The following is a 27,077-nucleotide window of genomic DNA, read 5'->3' on the forward strand; positions in this document are numbered from 1 at the left end:
TTTTTTGCTTTTGAAAAACGAAAAAAAGGGTTTATGTGGTTGTGGTTTTAGAAAACTAAACGAAAAATTTTATATTTTTAATGGTTTTTATTATTTAGAGAAATGCTATGTATACAATATTTTTATAATAATTTCACGATATATCTTAAATGGTAAGCTATTAATGTTTCTAATTTGTTCATTTTATTAAAATTACATTTCTTTCCCACTCGTAACAAACTAATAACAATTTGTCACATAAGAATTGTTATGAAATTGTGTTAAAAATTCTCGTTTATTTATTATCTAAATTGAAAGTAGAAACCGAGTTTAGGAAAGTTTTTTTTTTTAATAATGGGTTGTTTTAAAAAATAATTATCTTAAAATAGTTTTTAAGAGCATGTTTGGTAATGAGTTTTGGATTGTGTAACGTTTTTATGAATTAACCCTCCATTTGTTTTGAAGTAAAATATTTTTGGGAAAATATTTTTTCATTTTCAAGTTTCTGTTTACAAGTAAAATATGGTCAAATTTGTAATATATTTTATGTTTACCGTAAAACCCTTTATAAAAATTTGTAAAATAATTTATTTTTAAAAAGTTGGTAAAACACTTTCTAAAAACACACAATGGCTTTTCCTCCTTCATTTGGTTCCTAGGTCACTAGTCCAGTGGTTAAAAACATTGCTCCGATGACTCGTGCCGTTGATTCGGTAGCCATAGACTTTGCTCTTGCGATCGGTAATGACGATCTGATATTCAGAGACTTCATTTTAGCGACCGGTGCTAGCGATTTGGTGGAAGGAGACACCTCACATGTAATTCGATGGTTGAAGATGCAGATGCTGCACTGGTGATTAGTGTCGACAGTCTGGTGGCTAGAGATGCTACACCACAACTAGTGCCAAAGGTCTAGTAATTGAAGACGCTATTTTGTTGACTAGTATTGGCAGTTTGGTTACCAAAGATACTGCTTCGATGGTAATCGTCGCCAATCCGGTCATTGGAGTCACTACTCTAATTGTTGGTTTCAGTGGTCTAGTCATTGGTGTTGAGACATCAATTTTTGTGGTTTGCTTGAAAATTTTTACTTGTCATACAAAATACTTGAAAATATCTAATAAGTAGATTTTGAAGAAGGAAGCAAACAAAGTAACAAACTCTAATATTTTCGAACTTATTCAATGGACAAAGTGGTGACTATTCATTCACATTGTTTCCTAAAATTGATGAATCAAATTTAGACTATTTTTATGCGAAGAATTTTCAAGTTTAGCGATATTACTTAGTTCATCATTTTTATGTCTTGTCATAATTAAAATTTAGTTGGATTTGAATACCACTACGCAAAGTGTTATTGAACCATTGGTTGGACTTTGAATTTGAATCACCCAATCACAATTCCAAAGTCTGAGTCCACAAATTGAAATGCAGAAATAAATCGTGTACTGGGGCCTAGCATACGTGGAATTGGATAGGTTATACATAGATATTCCAAGGAAGAGAAAGGAACGTGACCGAAAAGTAGTAATCAAATTTTTAATTAGTATAACCTAAGATCTTTTAAGTTTTAAATAAACTATGCTTCCTTAATTTGTTGTCATACTTGTCATATTCATATTGTTGTTGTCTTTGTTTTCTCATTGCAAAAAAGGCAGCACTTATTTAAACTCCACTAGGACCCATGATCTTTAATTGGAGACCACACAAATCTTCTGCTTGGAAGATTTCACTTTCACGTTATAATTAAAGAAAGATTATTCTTGTAAGGAGATAAAAAGTTGAAAAGCTTAATGGGTTGCTGTACGATTTTATTATTGTTTTGCCAAATTACTCAATAGGCGTGTATGGATCAATGATGTTAGTGATACCATTTTTTATTTATTTATAATTTATTAAATTAACAGATTGTGATTAAAATAACATCAATGAGTTCATCTATTTGACATCGTTTTTATATGCACAAATGAAAAAAAAAATGTCATGTTAATAACGCTGAAAAAAATTGTAAAATATTTTGTGCCACTGATTTATTGGATATGAATGTCAATTTATGAGAATCATGACTAGTTTCAAATATATATAAATAGGTTCCAATTAGCTCAATTGGTAAAATTTTTAAAAGTTAAATAAGAGATTTGATATTCAATTTTTGCTTACACCAAAAATCAGTGATAGAGTCAAGATTTTAATTTGGGGGGCAAAATTATAGGGAACTTTGGAAGCACAATCATTCATCTATGGATCTCCCATTCAATTTTTTAATTAATTTTTAACAATTCATTGCTAAAAAGCCTTAAAGTTCGTTACCAAAACATAGAATTTGAAACAATGAAAGAGTCAAAGAGATTGAGGGGAAAAAAAAAAAGAATAGTGGAAAGATGTAAGCATTAGAGATTTTGTGTCATGAAAAAATAAGACATAATTTGAAACTATGGATAGAGTTGGAGCCATGAAATATATTAAACTCAATTTAGTAGATGATTTTTATTTAAACTTAAAAAGTGTGATGAAAATTGAATTTTAATTGGTGTAAAAGATTAAGTGCTGTGTATCTCCCATAAAAAAAAATAGTAAGTGTCAATGTGTCCAATTTAATATTATCTCTGTGTATCTTTTTTTCTCTAGTATGATATTTAGTAAAACATTGTTGATAAAGGTACAAGTGTGTGGCACATCTCATGACAGCACAACAAGTTCTTGCATGTGCTGCCAGAGAATAACAAGCCACCTCATAAGGCACTATCTCTCACAAACATACATGATATTAGATCAATAGAATGTAAAATCTCAATTACTTGAACTTTACGTATTTGACAAAAGCATATTAAGCAACTCTTTGTATCAAAACACTGTGGTAGCCAATTCTAATTCTGTAGGTGTCTCGAAAGCCGTTAAGCAGCTCTTTGTATATTGTATACTCTTCTCTTTGTTAGGGGGAATTAATTTTGGCATCAAACCATCAAATTTGTATCATTTGCATAGTTAACTGAAATTATGGGTTAGAATTTGATGTTAATTGGTGGTCTTTGAAATTTGTCCAGAAATTCTTGGTGTTTGAGGGGGGGGGGGGGGGGGGCGGTCTTTGCCCTTGCCACCCTTGCCAAAAAATAATTGATATTTTGGTTTGATGATAAAGAAAGGGGGGGGGGGGGAGGGGAGTTGCTCCCCTCGCCCCTCTTTGGCTTTGCCCTTGCCAAAAACTAATTGATATTTTGGTTTGATGATAAAGAACTATTATCATTAGGAGAAGACGCCATAGGTTAAAACTATCTATAATATATATATATATATATATATATATATATATATATATATATATATGAAGCTAATTAACATTAGAAGGACTATAGAGTCATAAAACATGACCGGTGATTTTCGAAATCAACAATTTGTGGTACATAGAATATTTCCTTTTAGAAAAATATATTTAGCAAGAGGTAGTGACTTGTGATTACTGATTAGGCTCAACTGAGAATTATATTAATGTTGCAATGTAATTTTTGTTTTTTTTTTTTTGTTTTTCCCTTCTTTCCTTAGAGAAATAAGAAATATATATATATATATATATATATATATATATATTTTAAATGTTGGGTAATTTTTTAGCTACGGTGCTTTAAATGGACACAAGTACTTGGAAGGCTATATTTAAAATGCATTGGTGAGTTGGTGACCATAGAGTTCTTTTTTTGAGAATCAGTGACCATAGAGTTATTGTAAAGCCAAGATGACCAGAGAATTGGTCTGCATTTTAAAACCAAGATACCGCTATCATTTATGATAACTGATTTTCCAAAACTCATTTTTCTTTTCTTTTTTTTTTTTTTTTTTTTTTGGTTGAGAATAACTATTTTGTCTTTGGTATAATATAGTTTTATCACAACTCGTTCATAGTCATAGATCAATTTCTTTGAATCTATGATCTTAATTATGTCCCTCTTGAGAAAAAGATATCTCATATACGTGTCTCACAATTAGTGAACCCTATATGTGAGAGATTAGATACATATAAATATTTACATCCCTCTCGAGCCATTGCATTATTGGAAAAGTTTTTTTTTTTTTTTTTTTTTTAAAGAGGTTTTGTGACATTGACATTTTGAATGCCGAGTCAATTCTCAATTGTATAATGTTTCAAATCTGAACGTTCATTATAAGAATACTAGTAGCAGACAATTCTTTTTATTCACCTGGGCATCTTCGATTTAACACACATCCACTTCAATAATTTTCAACTACACTAGATTAGAGACTAAAATCTTAATTAATCATTTTAGCATTGAAGAGGGAGAAAATGGAGAAATTAAATTTGGCTTTGAATTCTAAGCAATAACATTTTCGTAAGTACCCTTTCCAAAAAAAAACAAACAAACAAACAAACAAACAAATAGACGTTTCCATGGTGATGATCCATTTGATCTGATGACTGAGCTCTGTACACAAACACCTGCTAAAAGAATGAGAAACCACCTTAAGAGCTAGGGAAAATTTTTATAACATGATTTATAGTACTAAAAGTTGAGCGGTTAAAATACAAGAAAAGATAGTATTCTTAAAGAGGAAATTTGCTTAAAGATAAGGGTGGTTCCTATTAATGAAATGATGAGAGGGAGTCACTTAAGATGATCATGTTTAGAGGAGAGTGATTAATGTATCAGTGAGAAAAAGTGAATATATGATTCAAGTTGAAGGAACAAAAAAAGGTAGAGAAAAACAAAAATTAACATTAGTTGAAATAGTAAAAAAGAATATGTCAAGTAAAGAAGTAATTGAGAATACGATTTCGGATAGAATAGAATGATGGATAATACATATGACCAACTCTGAGTAATTTGTTGAGGATCCATAATTGACCCCAATCAATTTGAGACAGGGACTTAGTTATTGGTATTGTAGTATTTCACCCTCCATTTTATGCTTATGGTGAAGAAATGCTATTTAGTCTAAATTTCCTTAATGATGAATTATTATTACTCATGTAAAGAAATCCATGATTTTCGAAATGGGGTCTCATATGTAGGATTTGAGAGAAGTTAAAAAAAAAAGGCATACATACCTCATAGTTATGATTGTTCTAGCTAGTTATTTTCAAATGAGTCTTCACTAGATAAGTGTTTCTATGGGTATTTATATTTATTTGTCAACAACTATAATATTAAATAAATAAAATAAAATAAAATAATTATGATAATAAAAACCTTAAGTGGACCACATTTAACATATCTCTCAAGTCCTACTTAGAACCATTAAAAAAAAAAAATAGGACCTACTTAGAAAGAGTGAAAGACAGAGCCAATGCATGATAAATGTTTTAAAACAAATATTGAAGATTATAAATTGTAATGGATATGACTCAAAATTGTGGTTGTCATGTTTATATTATACCTCAAGGATGGTGACAATGACTAGGCTGAAACAACACAGTCTTCCTTTTTGAAGCTAGATACATAACAACCGCTAGTGAGTAGTGACACATAAAAAGGTACTAGAAATCTTGAAATTGTGGTGGGTATGAATATAACTTTTTGAAAAATGTCATGAGCATAAGGTTCTTTGGTACACAGTAATACATGAAATGATAAAGAAGATAATTTGAGTTCAGTGGCTGTCTATTTAGCTTGTATCCTAAGAATAAGCAGTTGTTGACAAAGCCAATTTCTTTCTTAGTCTTTAAAAAAAATAAAAAAATTTGAGAGTAATTTTGTTGGGCAACCCATGTGGTTGGTAATTGCTACCACTAGAGGACCATAAAAAATATGGTAATACAAAAAGTTTTCATACCTAAATTGGGGGTTAATTGATAGCCCAGCCAGGGAAAAAAAGAAGAAGAATAAAGAATATAGGTAACCTATTTATGCTTTAATTTTTTTTATATGGCTCATATTAAAACTTGTCACACATTCAATAATACCACCGATTTTTGTGTTATTTTGTGTTCCTCTATGGTTTTGGCCAAATTTAATATGCAAGCTTGATTTTAAGCTCTACTCTGTGCACACACACCTACCAAATTCAATTTAATTAACTTTTGTGGTCCACTTAGATTTTAAATTCATGCCTGAGGCACACATGTAAAGTTTTGTCCCATTGCCATAGTATATTTGCCAGGAATTTAAATAATGATCAACCTTGGCACATGATACTCAATAAACAAGGTTTTCTTTCTTTGTTTTGATTGAATTATTGAATAGACAAAGTTGAACGAAAATTTCCATTATCTAAGTCATAACTAAGGCTGATACTGAATTGATAAATGTGAGAGCTTTGGTAAGTATTGGTGGGTGGGAAAAACCAGGTAGCTGTAATTGCAGTTTAGAGTTGTTACAAAGAATCCAATGGAGGCAGAGTGTGATTGTAGAATTTTTTTTTTTTAAAAAAAAATTCATAATATTCTTGGTGACTAGGTTTATGGTCTCATTTAAATCTTAAACCATAAGTTTCTCTTAAAAAATAGTTATGATAGGAATGTACTACATTGAGATTTTAGGTGTTTGGGCTCAATGCACATTCTCAACCATAAGTTTTTGAAGTATTTATATTTAATCAATAATCATGATTGATTGATTGATTGTGGTCATATTTTTAATACCACTTAATGACTCTATTCTATAATTGTACTCTTTAAGATAAGTGGTTCATAGGGCTGTTAAGTTGCAAAAGAATCTGAGAGACTGATTTTATAATATTGATCCTCAGTCACAACTTTGGTTGGTTGGAATATTATTTTCAAACAAAGACAAGAAAGTTTTGCTTACTACCGACGACATAAAATATTCAACTTCAAAATTAGTGGAGCTAGTCTTATCTTTCATAACAAAATGAAATATTGATTTTCAGAATAATCCATTGTTATTTTCTTTACTTGTAAAGCTGAAATTGCCCTCTTGTATTGTCCACTCCAAAAGGGGAAGAAATATGTGAAAGGCTGATCAAAGAAACTATTTCTGCTCTTTAATATAGATAATAGTGACAAAAAATGTTACAAAAATCATTCAGTAATGCCACTGTGTCACATAACTAATACTTACGGAATTTGTGACCTAAACCTCTTCTTTATGCTAAGAAATTTGTAGATCAATTTGCACTTCTTCTTGCTTCTAATGGAGACATTCAAGTTCAAATCACCCTCTCCTAACTATCAACTTATCAAAAGGAAAAAATGCTCATTCTTTATTATGAAGTAACAGAAGTATTGAAGTGGTAAAATTTGGAATAAAAAATGTTACAAACATCATTCCATTATGCCACTATATATATATATAAAACTTAGGCTTCGTTTGGTTGGAGGATGAAAAAGTGAAAGAATAGAAAATAGTGGAGATTGAAAAAGGGCAGGAGGGATAAAAAAGATTTTAAGTTTTTCTTCATGTGTGTTTAGTTGGGGTGGGGGAGGAAAGTTCTTTTGTTTGGTTGATAAGAAAAATGTGAGGATAGAAAATAGAGTTTGTATAGATTTGGGTAAAATACTATTATGCTTCCTAAACTTTTCCAAAAATTTGTTTTTCATCCCTAAACTTTAAAAAGTTATTTCTTCATCCTTAATTAAACTTTGTAAATAGTTTTTTCCCCAATAGTTTAGAGACAAAAATTGATATGAAAAAAGATAAATTATAAAGTTTATGGACAAAAAGTGAAATATTTTCAATAGTTTAAGGATGAAAGACAAACTTTTTCAATAGTTAGAAGGAATTTTTTTTTTTTTTTTCTGTAAAGTTTAGGTCAAAATTATATTTTATCCTATAAATTTACTCTCATAGCCTTATTACATAAAAAAAAAAAATATTAATAATAATAATAGGGGGAAAAACTGAATGTTTAAAAACCATTGTGAAAGAGGGGGGGGGGGGGGGGGGGATGGGGGAGGGGGAAGCCAGATGGGTAGTTTCTGATCTAAATACACTTTCTCCTCAATTTAGGGAGAAAACTAAACCTACCAAAAAAGTGGGCCTAGGAAAAAAAAAAAAAAAAAAAAAAAAACTCTCCCCTTCCAAAATCACCCCTTGAACCCAACACACTCCAAAATCATTTCTCTCTTTTTTCTTCTCCCCATTTTCCACCCCCCAACTAAAATCATCCAAATCAAACAAAATCTTAGGAAATTTGTGACTTAAAACTCTTCGTTATGCCAAGAGCCTCGTAGATCAATTTGCATTTCTTGGTGTTTCTAATGGAGATTTTCAAATTTAAATTTCCCCTCCCCAACTATTGAATTATCAAAAGAGAAAAACATACTTCTTTATTATGCAATACCAGAAGTGTTGACATGGTACAATTTGGAATGAGTAGTGTTGAAGTTATTGAGTGATTGAAGGAGAAGAGAAAAGCGAAAACAACATGATTTGGTTCTATGGCCTATGCCTACAACAAAGAGCCCTCAACCGCTATATCTTTGTTATATGGTTTTTTTGTACATTATAATGAATCTAATACATGGATTAAACAGTAAAAAATTTTGGGTAATCCTAGACTAATCTTAGAGTTAATTTGCTTATTTTATAAATACATGGTTGTACAATAGGTTTATGTATCTTTGCAACCTCCCCTTTAATGTTAGCCTTGAACCAATAGGACCATGACATATCATTGACTTTAAATCGATCTTAAATGAGACCAATAAAAATCAATTGTTCATAATTACATATGATTAGGCTCCATAATGTGGGCGAATCTTTACCATTGAAACTTGATTATTCAACATCTTTCGATCCAATGGTTTGATTGAGTTACGTGACTAGTCGTTTTGATTGTTATGACATCGAGATATGTTTTATGAGAAGTGATTGAGGATCCAACAGTTAGAAATATGATGCTACCTTAGGGGTATGAAATTACCCCTTTGGCCTCTCGATAAGGTTAATTGCGGGTTGCAAATAGAAATTCTACTCTAACATTTCATAATGTCATTTCTCTTAATTCATGCAGCTCTTAATTGCGAATGCTTTTATTTTTTATTTTTTATACAAGATAGAAATTATACTTTAATCTAATCTAAGTGTATATGTGTGTGCAACTTTCTTTTGGAGACTTGAACCTCGGCCCTTCTCTCTCCCTCTACTCCACAAGAACTTTATACTTGTAGAGTGACCATCACACTAAGGGTGTACGGTGGTAGGGCGACTTGATGCATTTGGAGGCCTAAGAAGAAAATTAATTATCTTGTTTTATATGCAAAATTACTATTAATTAACATGAATCACGAAGATTTTTTTTATAGAAAATTTATAAACACAAAAAATTTGACAAAACTTTTTACATTTGTTGTGAATTTTTGTGTGTATTGCTTTCTTTTTCTTTTTCTTTTTCTTTTTTTTTTTCTTTTTTTTTTTTTTTTTGGAGAAGTGCTACATTCACAATATTTTTCATAACAAATTTTAGGTATTAAGTTGTTTCTTGCTTTCTATTTGAACTTACTACTAAAATTATTTTTTTGCTATCAATAACAACTTGTAACAACTTGCTATTTAGGATTTATTGTAAAAGTATTGTGAAAAATGTTGTGGACTTAGCATTTCTTTTTCTTTTTTGTTTGTTTTTCATTTGATAAAAAAATTTATTTTATTTATTGGTTAATATTTTGGCTTAATTAATACTATTAGTTAAAATTTGGAGGCCTTTTTTTTTATTTGGGGCCTTAGATGACCGCATCAATAACTTATATCATTGAGTTGGCACTGCACGGTGTTAATTATGAATGCTTATTGAACCCATATAAGTTGGAAGACTTTTTCTTTACTAAAACTAGCTTGTACCCACATGCATAAGCATAGATACACTAAAAAATATACAATAAGATGCATAATATAATTCCTATATATATATATATATATATATATATATATAATTTAAATATTATAAATAGTCATTTTTATATTTTGTTAATTGTAGGTGCTGGAAAATTGATGGCCCAAGCCCATTGAGAATAGCGAGACCTTGTCCTTTAAATTAAGCCCAAAACAAAATTTGTATAAAGAGTGGGAAAATGATTTTGGTGCAAGTTAAATTAAGTTAGCCTTGAGTCCGAAGACACAAATACGAACAAAGAAGAATGATTCAAAGAGTGTTTAAGATTAATGTTTTCCTCAGGTCAATCCGAGGATAAGTTCTTATACAAGAATTTATACAAGTTTACTTTCAGGTCTCTCTCCACTGTTTAAGTTCTTATCTCCTTAATTAGGCTTTTCAGAGAATAGTCCAGATCCCTTTAACTGGGAGGTTCCCCTCCCTTATATACTCCTCTCCTTTGCATCATAGCTCTCCACCTGTATACTTCAGAGCTTCCTTTATGACATTTGTCCCATCAAAGTTCTGCTGAAGGTGGTAGAAGGGGTTGTTTAGCTATAAATCTACTGTTCAAGTGTCGTTTTCTCATTAATGCAGCTAATAAGGTTGTTGATATGCATTCAATGTGGAGGTAGTAGGTAAACTTTTGCAGGAAACTTCTCCCCACTACTTTGGCCCCTCCCCGTAATGCTTCCTTCTGAGAGGACACTCATACAATAGTACCTCTTCTTTCCTTCCATTCTCGAACCGATGGAGTCCTCAAGCCGAATAGGCTCTTCGGGCAAAATTATGAGTATTACCTCTTATTCGTCCCTCCTCGATCCTCGGACACCCTACATTAACTCTTTAAAAAATTTTGTAAGGATATTGTTAGGTATAAAATGTAAATTGTCCATGTTTTTGTTTTTTTAAATTATTGTGAAGCATTTTTTTTTTTTTTTTTTTACGATTCATTTATTCTAGACTCTTTAGTTTTTGTACTTAATAACTCACTTGGATAAATATTTATGATGTGGTCCCACATTTTATTCTAAAATTAAGAAATAAAACTCTTTAAAAATAAATAATTTAGGACACATTGTGCAAAATTGGAACTTTAATTTGGAATTCTAATTTGAATTTCTCTCAATTTCACCTATTATTATTACTAGCTCGCCTCTTGCCTCAACTGACAACTCGAAGCTGAGCTTTCCTTTTCTGGCAAAGCCCAACTCAGTCTGAAGATAAAGGATGAACTGTGCCTCCTCCATGTTAGAAATGGGAAGCACCTTCATGTCTTTGAGCTTCTCAAACACTCTCTTGGCATTGTGTTCCGCCTTCTTTAGCTTCAATTGAGCAAAGTTTGTCACATCCCAAACCCGATACTCGGATTTGTGACCATGACCGGCATGTTAATATCAAGCCTAAACCTGGTATTAATAAGAATCAACTAAACTTTTACAAAAGCTTTCCTCTTTCTTTTCATTCTTGTTTCTTAACTTAAATGATATAATTTTTTCACTTGACATTCAGAGCATCTAAACTGTACTAAAAAAATAACATAATCCACCGGTTACTCAAATTCTAAATTTCACATAATACATCTCTTAATACTTTAAAGTACACAACTTTCATTAGATCCTAAAATACACAATACTACAAAACTAAACATCAAAATGCTAATTTGGGATCTATACTTTTAAAACTAAAACCAGCTCCTTTCAAAACTCGACTAAGGCTCCCTCTACTCCAAAATAAAATTTGTTAACTGAAAGAGTGGAAGGAGTGAGCTACATAGCTCAGTAAGAATAAGATATATAAGAATTTAATAAGAATGCATGTAAATCAAATCATTTCATTCTATGAATATTCAGATTGGAGAACATCTTTTCATGCATAGTATTTTATACTATTCATAATAATAACTTATATGCTTTTCATAAGTAAATAATTGTTGTCATTTTTCTTATCAAAATAATATTACCAAAACCTTTCGGATTGAACTTCTTTCATTTCTTACAAAGTCACCAAATATAATATTGATTATTTAAAATCATATATACACACACACACACACACACACACACATATATATATATATATATATATATAAATATATTTTCATTACAAAATAATCATTTTAACTTAAATCAGATAATTGGTAACTTTGTCTTAAACTAGAAATATCTTAAAGAATAACAAAACTTTTCTTCATAAACTTCTTCTTGTAAAATATTATAACCTTCATAGTCATAAAACTTATCGTTTTATAAAGAATAGATATCTAATAACTTTTTAATATAAACTTGTACTTTTAACAGAAATTTTATCTTTACAGAATACTAAAACCTTTTCATCAGATTCTTTATCTTTAAAGCACAACAGAATTTCAAAAACTTTTATCTTTAAAGAACAGTTTTTCTTTCCATCAGAAACTTATTCTTTTCATGCGAGCTTTCAACTTTTCATAATGTATTTAAAAAAAATTATTCTCTCATGATTAATAACATAATATAACTGTTCATAACATATTGGTTAGTCCATATCTGATAAGTCTGTACTTATTTGGGAGGCTTCTAGCACCACTGTGCTAGGCATCCAGCATTCCCCATAATGCCGAGTATTGTCGAGATCACATCGTAATACATATCTTCAACCATAGGGGTAGGTTGGCATCCTCCACAAGTTGGCCGTAACCAACAAGGACGGGTACAGCAGAGTCAGTCCCACTTTTAATAGCCAATTAGATAACATTTTCAATGGAAAGCCAATAATTAACCCCTATTGGCAGAGTTTAGATCACCAGAGGACATAACCCAAAAACATTTCATACTTATACATCATACTGAAATTCATAATTTGCATAACATTTCATAATAAAAGTATTTCCATTGTTTTCTTTAAACATCATGTTCGTGGAATTAGTAATAGCATCAATATGCTTAAATCATGTACACAAAGTTTCGAGAACTCACGAATATATTTTTGTCTGAAACATGATTATATGTCATATCTCTAATAAAAAACCTTTTAATACATAATATACTTTAAAATAATCTCATGACTTACCAAATGCTCATATAACTTATTCCTTACCTGAAAGCAGAAGAATCAAAAGCCTACAGTCGAAGGAGCTTAGACTTGGCAACTAGTAACACCTAAACCAAAATCAAAACTTATTATTATCCATTATTCTTTAAAATAAACTTACACATTCATCTCAAAACCTATCTTTAGAATCAAAGAAATCTTAATCCCACTTCAATGAGGTTCCTACAAACATATTATGCACACATCAACAAATGATGTACCAACCTAAAGAAATACCATCCTTCTCATATTAATATCATATCTCTAGAAGAGCCAACTTCATTTCAAAATGTGCCTTGAGCTTAGGGCAATAATGCATGCATAAACATAAAATCTTTTAAGCATGATCATGTAACCATGGTTGTCAAAATTCCAATCTGGATCTTACGATCTTACAATTTTACAATTCCACCTACTCAAAACGATCTAGATCCTTCAAGGATCTTAGCGATTGTTCAGGATCGGTAGGATCATACAATTTTGACGATTCTAAACAACCTTGGTTTCTTATAATCTTCTTTAACTTGACAGAAGGCTCAGTTGAATCCAAATGAAAAATAAAATCCTAATAGACCAAGTGTTTCCACTCCAATATAGAGAGAGTGTCAAATGGACCCAAATAATAAATATCCCAATAAAGTGTCACATTTTGAGGTTTTTTGCCTCTTTAAATGATGCTTACAAATGGATGTAGTGATGTATAGTAATTATATCAATGAATGTATAATTTATGTGATTATTTAACATACAAATGTGTATTTTTTGTTTTTTTCTTAAATAATGTAAGATCTTACGATTTACAATCCCACCTATCTCCCATGATCTTACGTAGGATCCCGATTCTGACAACCTTGCATGTAACCAGATACACTCATAAGGCAACATACAACATGTTGAACAAAACAGCTTCATAAATACAACCGTCAAATGGTTTAGAACCCCTCCTTTGAGTACTAAACATTGAATCAAGTTATAGAAAATCTATCTATGATCCAGACAAACCAAAAGATAAGCATATTAAATTTTAACTTAAAACATTAAACCTAACTTTAGAATTAAATCCTCAAATTCAGAGTTATCATTTACTGTTTACTGCTCATTTCAACAGCATATGCCTCATTTGTAAAACACAAATGGGCTATCTAAACACATCAAATATTCATGAAATTTTACAGAGCCATTCCTCTTTATGTCTAGTAAATACCATATCAATTTCAGAGTCAAAACATAAAGCCATGATTTATTAAAAATCATACAAGACAACATGCTTAAATCTATCCTGACAGAATTTCATGCAAATTAGAAATTAAACCATTATTTTTATATTGATCCAGTGGCTGTGAGACCACTTCCATTTGTACCATATGTGTCTTAGAATTCATAAGAACTACTTCTAGTATCCTAATTCACTGCATACAATTTAATACATAATTTATCATGTGTAAACACAGAATCTGTCACAGTGATAGTTTTGCAACATTTTCTTGTAAATTCAAAAACAATTATCAAACGATGGTATTTTCATATGGGGATTTTTATAAACTCATAAGACATGTTAAAAAACACTTATATATAGCTATTTAACCATTTATAGCTAAATTAAATACAACAAAAATCCCAGCAGTAACATCAAAAGTACTCACCCTAACTTTATCTTACTTCCTTAATCATATACAATTATTAATTAATAAAAACCATAATCTACCTTCAACAAATCACCAACACAGTTTCAAAGCTTCTTAAAACAATATATATATATAGACTTACGAATCCATGATTTCCTAATTTTATAAACTACAAATTTCAGCTTCTAACAATCATATTAGAGAATATAGATATGAAACTAAAGCAAACCATACCACCATTAAAATACTCATAACAGAAAATAAACATATATACTTACCCACAATTGAAACTGACACTTTAGTAAGAGTTTGATTCCCTTTTAGAGAAAGATATACGGTTTCGATGAGAGAGAGAGGGTTGTTGGTGAGAAGGTACTGCCGTGTGGGAACAAGGGAATAGGAAGGAAATAAGAACAAAGAAAAAGGAATGGGAAAAGAGAATTAGAGTTGAACCTTCTGGTGTAGTCAAGAAAAGATAAGGAAAAAAGTTTTGGTGGGACATGTGTCTTACTAAGGAAAGAAGAGGATATGACTCACCTTTACAATTTTTAGCATTTATACTTTTCACCCTCCCATAGTTCTATATTCTAGAAAGTCCCAAATAATAAAACAACTATGCACATATATCCTTACCTTTATACTTAATTAAACATCAACAACTATATACCTAACAACTTAACCACTTAATATAGTTTTGTAAATACTTAGTATATATTCATAATACAATTAGCCATTCAATTATTTATAATCTTTACAATTCTTACTCAATGGCATTATAAAAAATATGTTTATTAAATACTCTTATATTAATTTTAGAAAGTAAGTGATTCAAATAATAATTAACCACTTGAACACATAGGTTAACTATAAAGTTCGGTCGAGGTGTTAAAAAGTTCACCTCCTCAATTGCTTCTCCAAGCTCGTTCATCAACTTCCAGATCATGTTCTTCAGAGACATGAAAATTGGATCCGGATGTGCTAGCCTTTGTTACTACGTACAAGTTAGAATGCAAAGAAAGAAGAAAAAGGAAGAAAGACTGAAAGTGTTTTAGACAATCACTACAAGAAAAAAGACTTAATACAACAAAAAAAAGTCGTTGCAATAACAATTAATGTCGTTATAATAGGTGTTATTGCAACGAAAAAAAAGTCAATGCAAGCCGTTGTAATAAACTCTAGGGCAATAGGTTTATGCAACACTAGATTTTCATTGCAATAAATTACATATATTGCAATGATTCACTTTGAAAATCTCGTTGCAATAGATTATTTTTTTATTAAAAAAAAGTAATAGGTTTATGCAACACTAGATTTTCATTGCAATAGACGTCCAAAACCTCGGAAGCTAATTAGCAAGAACTGATTTTTTTTTTTCCAAAGGCAAATACCAAGGGAGATGCGAGTCGACAACAAATTTTCCTCTCATATGACATTCACACAAATTAACAAAACATTAAATCAATGCTTGTCTCAAAATTGTACTATAAACTTTGTATCATGAAGTTCAAATTAAGACATAAGTGAAAAGGTGAAACGACCACAACCATGCTACCTATGTTGACAAACAAGACATTGGCTCACCACTTAATCTTGGGACTTGTCATGGAGCTTAGTTAATTTCAAGATTCCAATTCAAGGTAAAACAGAGATGGAGTACCAATAAACTCTTCATTAATGTGATAAAAAAAGAAGAGAAAAAAAAGATAAGAACTCATTCATGCAATCTAAAGTGCCTGTCACACAGTATTAGCCCTTCTAGAAAATAGTAAATCTATAAAGACGAAAGTTATATGAACTGATCACCTTTTACAATCTTAAACCATAGTAAACCCAAGTTTAGCAATCCCAAGCCCCCTACCAAATCCCTTACCTATCTTAATCAGTTTGTAACTAAAGGGAGTTGGTGGAGTGCCGCAAACCGAACTAGCTCGCCTCTTGCCTCAACTGACAACTCGGAGCTGAGCTTTCCTTTTCCGGCAAAGCCCAACTCAATCTGAAGATAGAGGATGAACTATGCCTCCTCCATTTCAGAAATGGGAAGCTTCATGTCTTTGAGCTTCTCAAACACTCTCTTGGCATTGTTCTCCGCCTTCTTTAGCTTCAATTGAGCAAAGTTCACCTCCTCAACTGCTTCTTTGAGCTTATTCATCAACTTCCGGATCATCTTCTTCAGAGACTTGATGATCGGATCCGGATGTGCTAGCCTTTGTTACTACGTACGAGTTAGAATGCAAAAGAAAGAAGAAAAAGGAAAAAAGACTGGAAGTGTAACAATTAATGTCGTTGTAATAGGTGTTATTGCAACAACAAAAAAGTCAATGCAAGTCGTTGTAATAAACTCCAAGACAATAGGTTTATGCAACACTAGATTTTTATTGCAATAAATTCCATATATTGCAACGATTTACTTTGAAAATCTAGTTGCAATAGGTTATTTTTTTATTTAAAAAAAGTAATAGGTTTATGCAACACTAGATTTTCGTTGCAATAAATTACAACAACACATTTTAATGTAACATAATAATTATTGCTATAATCTTATATTGATATAATAAATTTAAGTTACTATTACAATAAAAAAACAACCTAGAGATGTAATAGTATATATATTACATCTACTATTTTTTTTGTTGCAATACTACTTGTTGTATTATGTTTTTTTTCTTGTAGTGAATATCGGGGTGATTGCTTCAATATATAATGTAGTTCATGAACCGTTTCAATGATTCTTCATTAATAGTCCAAATCACTCCCACTCACACTCCCACAACCCAACGGCTCTCTTTCTGTTTTTAGCTTCTCTGTTTCTTTCTTTGATTTTCACAACCTCTCCATTTCTTTCTTTCATCTTTCTCAAGACAGAGACTCTCACATGTTAGAGAAAGAATACTATACTTCAGTATTACAAACTCAACTCAGCATCTTCACCAATAAAGGATCGACACATGTACAAAAAAATAGTCAGCATACCACACCTTATACCCTTGAAAAGACAAATATACCCCTGAAAAATCCAGTACAATCAAGTTCTTCTTCGAGAACCCAATTCACTTCTCAAGGACAAGGGTCAAAAGCACGATTCCCATCCAAGCTCTCGACCCTCAAAGAGATGAAGAAACAGAGAACCAAACATCAATGACAAAACCGATGCTTTCACATCCCAGGTCACTCTCTTTCTCTTGTATAATTTTCCCATACATGTCAAATTTTCCATTTTTCTTTTGTGGGTAACTTTATATTTGGCCATTTTCGCATAGTCCATAATTTTACTAAATTTTTTGTGAATTTTAAGAGTAATTCTTGCATAATATTATGCTACTTATAATGGGTTTGTGACATATTTCTACAAATTTGATGTTAATTAGAATGATATGTGTTAAGGTCACCATGTTTGTTAAGTTTAGTGAAATTTTCGCCGAAATTTTCTCTAATCAAAGTTAGCAAATTGTATAGTAAGCATAATTTATTATAATCACTTTAAGTATTTCTGTGAGTCGTGATTAGGTTTGCAGTTTTAAGTATTACTTTTTTATCTCTCAAGTTTGGCCCATCGGCCCTCGCCATACACAATAGATTTTAGGTTAATGGGTTGAGCTAACAGGCTAACCAGGTTGATAGTCAATTAACTATGATGATAATCGAAAATTAGCAATGAATTCGCCCTTCTTATTATTAATTCTAATTTCATGTTCTTCCATACAAATAGTATCAATCTATCTAAATCTTCAAAATTCATCCTCCATAAAACTAATTTTATATGAAATTATTTGGTCGAGTTATTATTATTATTATTATTATTATAAACTAAAATCAGAAATTTCTCAAAAAAAAACTAAAAAAAAAAAAAACTAAAAAAAAACTAAAATGAGAAATCTTTCACCATGATTGTTACCATCACCAACAGCTAAAGTAAAACTCCATATTTTCACAAAAATTAAATTTTATAGATTTTAATAAATTTTTAAACCTAAAAAAAGGTATAAGTTAAAATTTTATCAATCAGTCATGTTGTCCTATTTGTAGCATCAATTTAACCCATGTATGATTCTCCCAAAAAAAAAAAAAAAAAGTCTAGCCCAAGAGAGAAAAACTCACAAAAAGAAAAAGAAAAGAGAAAGCCTACCAACCAGCCCAACTCTCAAGCCCAACCCAACACAGACAACATAGAAAACAACATCGTTTTAATTGAGAATAAAAAACCTTGTTAAAACCCTAGCAAAACCTAGCTAAAGAACCAAATCCCAAAACACACGCAGACCCACAACCGTTTTCGACTCTACACAGTCCATAGCAGCAGTAGAAATGGTAGAGAAGGGAAATGACAAGGACTTTCAGACGATGAAGGAAGTTTGCAGAGCCATCCAGGCGGCCAGGCAGGAGTTGACAAAAGCACAAGAACGTGCTGATGCACTGGTCGGCAATGTTCTAAACTTGCCGGAATTGCCAGTTTCCTCTTGTAAGTATAGACTATTACTTCATGAATCTTATTACAAGAGATTGCAAATAATTGATCAAAAGAAGTTGATTAAATTATTGCAATGATATATTCTTTGTAATAAATAATTACTTCATTTTGTCATGACGATAGATTATGAAATAATTAATACTAGGTTATTGTAATGATATATTCGTTGCAGTTTCATATTTGTCATTGCAATAGATTGTAAAAGAATTAGTATCAAATTATTGCAATGATAATTTTGTTGCAATAAGCTATTAGTTCGAAATTTTCATTCCAATAGATTGCAAAAATAATTGGTATTAATTTATTGCAATGATTTTTTTCATTTTAAGATTTTGCAACAATTTTTCGATGCATAGTTTTTGAACCTTCTGTTCTTCTAAATCCAAAAAAAATTTGAAAAAAATGATTCTCATTTTTAGTACTACACTACTACTACTTTCGTTATGATATGTGTGTTATTGAGGATTTCAGGAATTGCAGAAAATACATACCTTTATACTGTACCTCTTCAAAATGCTTTATGAAATGCAAAAAAATAAAATTTGTTCGCGTTTTTCTTGACGCTGATTGTTTACTAAAGTGTTATGGATGGCCGGACTTGTAGTATTTAAGACACAGTTTAATTATATGCAATTTTATATCTGGTAAGTAGAGTCTTATTCTCTCTCTACAAGAGCACATATGCATCAATAATATGTCTATGAAAACCAATTTCATATATGCAAGTCAGCTAGATTACTTGCATCTCAAACAAATATAAGGTTTTTACGAATTAGCCTTTTGGGTTAGGGCCTAACATATTTTTCACCTGGTTTTGTGAAATAGGAGCAAAATTTGAAGAGTGAATTTTATTGAATCCTTTTTGAGATTTCTTAAAAAGAAAAAGCTTCTTGTTAAAACATATTGCTATTGTCGTTTAGAATTTAGAAATAAATAACTTTGTTCGGGTAGATGTGCAGTAAATATTTACTAACTTCCTAAAGAACAAGGTGTATCGGTTAAATCTAGTGGATATATTTTCCAACAGTTTAGGTTGAATTTCATTAGATTCTAGATAGCACATGCTTAATCCATCCATCAATGTCTCACTCTAAACCTCCCTAATCCTTATTTAGGAGCATGTTCTTTGTTTTTGCCTTTTGTTCTTCTGCTTTACTTTATATTTGCTACCCAACTTATTTTGCTCTTGTTAAAGTTCTTAGGTTGTTGTGGGTGATTGAATGATAAGCAAAAGTATGAAATAGATACCAAACATAAAAGTTTATGTGGTCTGGTTTGACGACTTATATCTATGGTGGAAAGATATTAGCGGGTTATATATTTTCAATTAAACACAAAGGTTTATGTGGTTCGGTTTGACAGCCTATGTCCATAGTAGAAAGCCATTATCAGGTTACATATTATCGATTCAACTCTTGTGTTATAATGAACTTAATGTAGGGTTTATAAACTAAAGAACCCTAGGCTACATAGTCTAACTATTAATCAAGCTAAAGTTAATTTACTTGTTCTACAAGTATATAAGCCTACAAATAACTCGGATTAATTGGGCTATAATGTGTTTTAACACCTCCCTCAAACTAAAGGTGAAAGCTTGAATTTTGACGGTCTTGGTGGTATAAAGTGACATGTTGGGGTGGTATACTGATACCAAGAGTTGGAAGCTGAGTGGCACATGGAAGCATTGTGTGATTGGGGTTGCTAATAAAACACACGCAACATGTTGCAGGCTAGCAATGCTGTTGATGTGGCACCTATGATGATTTGATTGACATGATATTGACGACGCAGCTAGCATTTAGCTGGATTGAAAGAGTAACTTTGGCAGGTTGTGTTAATACTTTGCATAGAATTATACCATTAATATGGCAACACCTTCTAATGCCACATGCCACATGCCTTATTATTATTACTAGTCGCTAACCCGTGCGATGCACGGGATAATTAAACAAAATTTATACACATTCACTTTTATTGGTACAATCATTTGAAAACAATTCTAACTAATACTCAAATGTAAGAGACACATTGACTTACTATTTAAAGTAGCCTTCTGAAGAATTTACACATATTGTGCAACTGAGCCTTAATTTCTCATCAACGGTTAGAAATATAAACTGCAAATATATATATAAAGACCATGACTTGAGAAGGACGCATTAAACTTCAAATTAGAGTAGTAATGTTACTTTCTCAATCTTTGCTCAGTTGTAATAATAATATAGAGGAAATTCAAAACATGGAAAGAAAATAAAAATTACAACAATTAATTCCATTATCTTTCATGCTATACTTTGTAATTGTACGGAATTAAGTCAACTCAATTTAAGTAGTTGTAATAAAATTGGCTTCTACTATCTCTATTCTATAGAGATATGAACATATTGGATTTCTCAATCAATTACCGGTATTGCAATAAAATGATTTATTATTGAAAATAAGAAACAATTTAGCTCATCCCTTAAAGATTTACCTCTTGTACTTGGTAGTTTCCATTCAAACTTTAAAATAGATTATTTGCTTTACCTAGATGTTTTCCTTGTGGTGAGGACAAATAAAATGAGACAAGTGCTGCATGACCTTCAAAGCAAAAAAGCTTTCTTCTAGTCAAAAACAAAACTCGTTAAGAGGAGTAAGAGAGAAAGAAATTACTCAATGAAAAACCATGGTGAATGGAGAAAAGATTTTTGAACTTCCAAAGATCCACACAAATTTTAGCCATAGGTGCAAAATGCCAAGGTAAGAAATATAAATATTGATCCACAAGTGCAATTTTTAAATAGAAAATAGCAATTTCAGGAACAAAAACCCTAGCAACCAAATAGAAAAACTATAACCTTGATTTGATTTCTCATTTATTAATGATGGTGACTGGAGAATAAGTTGATTTACTCCATAAGAGTGGAAAAAATATAATAGATAATAAAATTAAAGAGAGAAAATTTTCGGAGGACAAAATATTATAGATAATTTAAAAGAATTTTGGTTTAATTCCTGAACACCGCAACTCCATAAAATTCATACTAATAATAATATTTTATGATTGCACAGACCATTTTTTTTAGAATGGTTGATCTCAAAATTGGCGTGCATTTAATCTTTCACTAAAAGCAAGGGGAAGTAGATCATGTGCATACATCTTTATGAGCAATTTTTGCAAGTCAGGCGTAACAAGCGTGTAACCATTTTGTCCTATTCCTACCATCTAAGAACATATCCTCTCTTATAAGTTGATGATGCCAAGTTTTAACATATCCTCTCCTTTTTTTTTCTTTTTTTTTTCCCCAAAGAAATAAAAGGACTTTAAAGACATGTCCAATTTGTTAAAATGCGAGTGCTTCAAGCCATAGAACGATTTAATGAAAATTGCAACTCCATGAATTGAATTTGCAAATGGTATTAACTATTGGCTATTAATGCGATTATTAAGCCGTACCACATTGAACATGTTTCTCTATCAAAATATATAAACAAACTAACCTTACAAAAGCTGAACTTTATAAGCTAAAATCTATACCATGCGTTGTAGATCTTGAATGCTATACTGTGCGTTTAGAGCTTCCTACATCTGGAGAGAGAGAGTTTGGAAAAACCAAAGAAAATCTCTCTATAGCTTAAGAAATACAATATACTAAAATTAAAAAGAGAAAATTTTTGGAGGACAAAATATTATAGATAATTTAAAAGAATTTTGGTTTAATTCCTGAACACTGCAACTCCATAAAATTCATACTAATAATAATATTTTATGATAGCGCAGTTAGAATTTTGGTTCTTGAACACTGAATTGGAAATTGATTATATGAGTATTCAATGGTGAACAAAGTACTATGTATTAATTAATATATAAACAAAACTAACCTTGAATGCTATACCGTGAGTTTAGGGCTTCCTGCGTCTGGAGAGAGAGAGTTTGCAGAAACCGTGACTTTATATTTCTTAACTTGAGAGAGGGGTAAGGTTGCTAGGGTTTTGAGGAGTTATAATATTTTATTTTTTAAATATTGTGCTGACGTGGAAAATTGTGGTGCCAGCAGAGGCTTCGGTTTTATATATATATATATAGATTATTGGTTGTAAATGCTACTCATTTTACCACCAAACTAGAAGGTTGATTCTTTGTAGTAAATATTAAATAAAAGTGAGTGGCAGCAACTACGTACGGATTGTTCTCCACTCCAAATCCAACAACGTGGATCAACGCACAAGGTGAACTTGTAACACATGGCACCAAAGGCGGTCCAAGTCGTGCCTTCACGCAAGTCCTCTCCTTTTGGTCATTCTTGTGAGACCGTAGCAACATGGGTTACTTACACATGGCACAACCAAGGGCTTTTGCTGAAAGAGAAATTCAGGTTTAGAGACCAAGTCTGTTAGCTTCCATTTGTGTTTATGTGTTAGGCCAGATCATATTTTCAGATTTTCTCCTCTGTGGCTATGTTATACAGTGCATAACTTATAAATTTGGAAAGATGGCTGGCCTTAGGAGCTCTCTTGAGCTCTCTCGTGAAGAAGAAGCAGAACTGCGCCGTAGCACTAAAAAAGCCAAAGAAACCCATCAAGCTGGGGTATATTCTGAGGCCAGATTGCTAGGTTCTAATACCTACACCCCCCCTGGCAGTCACGAAGAGAAAACTTCCTTCAAGGATAAACTTCTAGGTGAGATACCTGGAGCTTATATGCAGGCCTTTGATTTCTCGGAATATGTGGAAAAGGAAGTCGAGCAAGAAGCAAATGTTGAGAGTATCAGAGAAGGTTTTGCTGCTGTGAATCTTTCGAGAGAGTTTAAACAACTCATCAGAGCCCCTTGGACGAATGCCCTTATTATTAAGGTGTTCGGGAGATCAGTTGGGTTCAATTTTTTGAATTCCAGAATACATGCTTTATGGAAACCAACAGGTAAGCTTGACTGTGTAGACCTGGGATGTGAGTTCTATCTCATCCGTTTCTCGGTGAGAGAAGATCATGATCTGGTGTTAAAGAATGGACCTTGGTTTATAAGGGGCCATTTTCTATCTGTCAGACCTTGGGTGCCAAACTTCAGGCCAGATATAGCTAACATTGCTTCTGTGGCAGTGTGGGTTAGACTTCCTCATCTTCCCATTGAATATTACAATGCTGAAGCCCTGAAGGAAATAGGAAAAGCTATTGGCACAGTCCTCTACATTGACACCCATACAGCATCGGAAGCTAGAGCTCGCTATGCAAGGTTTTGTGTCCAGGTGGACATCAATAAGCCTCTTATTTACACCATCTTGATCGGAAATTTCCAACAATCAGTGTTATATGAGGGAATAGAGAAGTTATGTTTCTCTTGCGGCCGCGTTGGTCACCGCCGTGAGGACTGCCACTACACGGTCAAAGCTCCTTCACCTGAAAAGCCAGATGGATCCGTACCAGCATGCAAGGTGGATGGGAATGGCAAGGACAATAGTACTGAGGTGCATCACGTACCAAACAGTGGGGAATTACACCACATACCTGATAGTACCAACAAATCCTCTGCTGGACAGCTAGATGCAGATGGGTACGGGCCTTGGCTCGTTGTGACACGTAAAAAGCACGGGGCTAAAGACAATAGGAGAAGTAGTGAGAGTGAATCTCCAAAAGAAAACCGGAATGGGTCATATGCCAAGGAGCTGGGCTCATCATACAAAACAGGCCTAGGCCTTGTGAAGGAGGGAAAAACAAAAGCTGTTGGGCCTCTAGAACCCAATGCTAAAGACCCATCCACTTCTACGCTATCCAGCCAACGTGGGAGACAATCCAAGTTAACTGGTGGTCATAAAGGTAAATCACAAAAGCCTTTGCATAGGGCTAGCTCTCTTGCAGTACACCAGAAGTCCAACGCCGCACAAATTAGGCCAGCCCCTGTTTTTGAGTCTTCGGATTTCAGCTTTGGTGCTTCTTGCCAATTCAACAATGGAAGTTTCACCTTCTCCAGTGAAAACCAGAGGGAAGTGGGTGATAATTGCGGAGGGAAACATCATCGAAATTTCGATCATAGTAATAGTAACGGAAGTCAGTGTAAGATCGGGGAAGATAGCTCTAAGGCAGTCTTGGTGGATTCTCAAAACGATCAGTCAGGAAAGGACTGTAATCAAAGTTGTAGCATGGAAGAGTGTGTTGCAGCCATCACTGGTGCTAGTCTTATGCGAATTCGCCCCGAAACCATATCTAGTGGTAAGGAGATTGATGGTATTTCTCTTGATATCGATCTCAGTGATGGGGAATTAGAGTGTCGTGAAGTTGTTTCAGGCGTTTCTTTACACAACCGTGCTCAATCTCCTCTTGCATTCAAGGGAGATGGGGATGGGAGTTTTACTGATACCAAGGAAAGGCTTCGCCAGGGAGATGCCGCACCAGATAGCATGGAGTTTGAGGGAGGAGGAAAGGCTTCTAGTCCCTTCTGAGGATTGTCCCATCTCCAAATTTTTTCCTTAATGATGAACATTATTATTTGGAACTACAGAGGGGCTCTCAAGCCTTCCTTTCAAGCAAACTTTCGTGATTTGGTTGCTAACCATGATCCAGCTATTTTTGTTGTAATGGAGACTCGCATTGGTAGTGAGAGGGCAAAAGTAATTACGGACAAGCTGCCTTTCCAATGGGCGATCCACATTGATTCAATTGGTTTTGCTGGCAGGCTCTGGTTTCTTTGGGACCCGGATAGAGTTGAAGTCACTTACCTTGCTAGCACGGAGCAGGAGATCCACACTCTGGTGAAGGTAAACTCCTCTTCCCTTAATTGGATTTTCACTGCTATCTACGCTAGCCCAAGACATAGAGAAAGATGCATGCTTTGGAATAATTTAAATACTGTTGCTAATTCACATAATTTACCTTGGATTATTGCTGGTGATTTTAATGAGTTGCTTTCCAATGATGAGAAACTTGGCGGTAGGCCGATTAGCTTATACAGGGCTAACCTCTTCAAAGAGTGCCTTGATTCTTGTAATATGGCAGACCTTGGCTTTAACGGCCCTAGATTCACTTGGACAAATAAGCATGATATTGGTACCTTCATCCAAGAAAGGTTGGATAGATACTTTGCTAATCCTCAGTGGTGCCTTCTTTATCCAGAAGCTCAAGTAACCCACCTGCCTAGATGCTCGTCTGATCATTGCCCTGTCCTAATGGAAATTCAACCAAATCTTAATCTTAGACTCAACAGGCCTTTCAGATTCCAAAGTTTTTGGCTGGCAGATGATTCTTTTCCTAATGTGGTTCGAGAAGCTTGGTCTAACAATCCTGGTCTTTATGACGCAATTAAAAAATTTACTACAAATGCAGTAGAATGGAACCGGGTTCATTTTGGTAATATCTTTGCCAAAAAGAAGAGAGTTCTTGCTCGTCTTGGCGGTATTCAGAGAGTTATGGCAGAAAGGCCTTCCGGATTTCTCATTAATCTGGAAAAGCAGCTTCAGATGGACCTTTCGAACATTCTTAACCAAGAGGAAGAGTTGTGGGCTCTTAAATCCCGCATTAACTGGATGATTCAAGGTGACCGGAATACGTCCTTCTATCATGTGTCTACTCTCATTAGAAGAAAGCACAATAAGATTCTCAATCTCAAAGATTCCCAAGGAAAGTGGATAAATGATCTTCCTACTGTCATGGAATTTGTCAGGAATAGTTTCTTGAATCTTTTTACTACTGATTTTTCATCTTCCCCAATTGCTGCTACTCTCAATGATTCCGCTTGTCCTCAGCTTTCAGATGATGAGTCACACCTCATCAATCTCCCTGTGAAGGATGAAGAAATCAAGCATGTTGTTTGGTCTTTGAAGGCTTTAAATCCCCAGGTCCCGATGGTTTGCACGTTGGGTTTTATCAGAGATTTTGGCTAGTTGTTGGCAGATCGGTGACTGAAGAAATTAAGAATATTTTTAGGGAGAGAACTATTCCCTTGACTCTTAACCAAACCCACATTGCCTTAATCCCTAAGATTAAAGGGCCAGAATCCATTGGGAGCTTCAGACCTATCAGCCTTTGCAACACGATCTACAAGGTCATTACCAAGATCATTGTGGCTAGAATTAGACCTCTGTTGGATAAATTGGTCTCTCCTTTCCAATCAGCATTTGTGCCTGGAAGGAAGGGAGTGGATAATGCTATCATTGCCTAAGAGCTTATTCACACCATCAGCAGGAAAA

At 32.8% G+C, this 27,077-nt stretch overlaps 1 protein-coding gene and 1 long non-coding RNA gene across 2 annotated transcripts; one reads left to right on the forward strand and one right to left on the reverse strand.

The window, feature by feature from the left end:
• Nucleotides 1-12,553: 12,553 nt before the first annotated feature.
• Nucleotides 12,554-14,910, reverse strand: LOC126729202 (uncharacterized). The gene is made up of 2 exons (XR_007656539.1): nucleotides 14,735-14,910; nucleotides 12,554-12,899 (listed from the first exon to the last, which is right to left on the reverse strand). It is a non-coding gene; the product is annotated as an uncharacterized LOC126729202 (long non-coding RNA).
• Nucleotides 14,911-25,367: 10,457 nt separating this feature from the next.
• LOC126728887 (uncharacterized) lies at nucleotides 25,368-26,771 on the forward strand. The gene has a single exon (XM_050434643.1). The coding sequence runs from the start codon at nucleotides 25,368-25,370 to the stop codon at nucleotides 26,769-26,771; it is 1,404 nt and encodes a 467-aa protein (XP_050290600.1).
• The last annotated feature ends 306 nt before the right edge of the window (nucleotides 26,772-27,077 follow it).

The sequence above is a fragment of the Quercus robur genome, chromosome 5 (genome assembly GCF_932294415.1).
Source record: "Quercus robur chromosome 5, dhQueRobu3.1, whole genome shotgun sequence".
Classification (NCBI taxonomy): Eukaryota; Viridiplantae; Streptophyta; class Magnoliopsida; order Fagales; family Fagaceae; genus Quercus; species Quercus robur.

Coding starts and splice junctions, on each gene's coding strand:
- LOC126728887 (XM_050434643.1), top strand. CDS start 25,368: ATGAACATTATTATTTGGAACTACAGAGGGGCTCTCAAGCCTTCCTTT.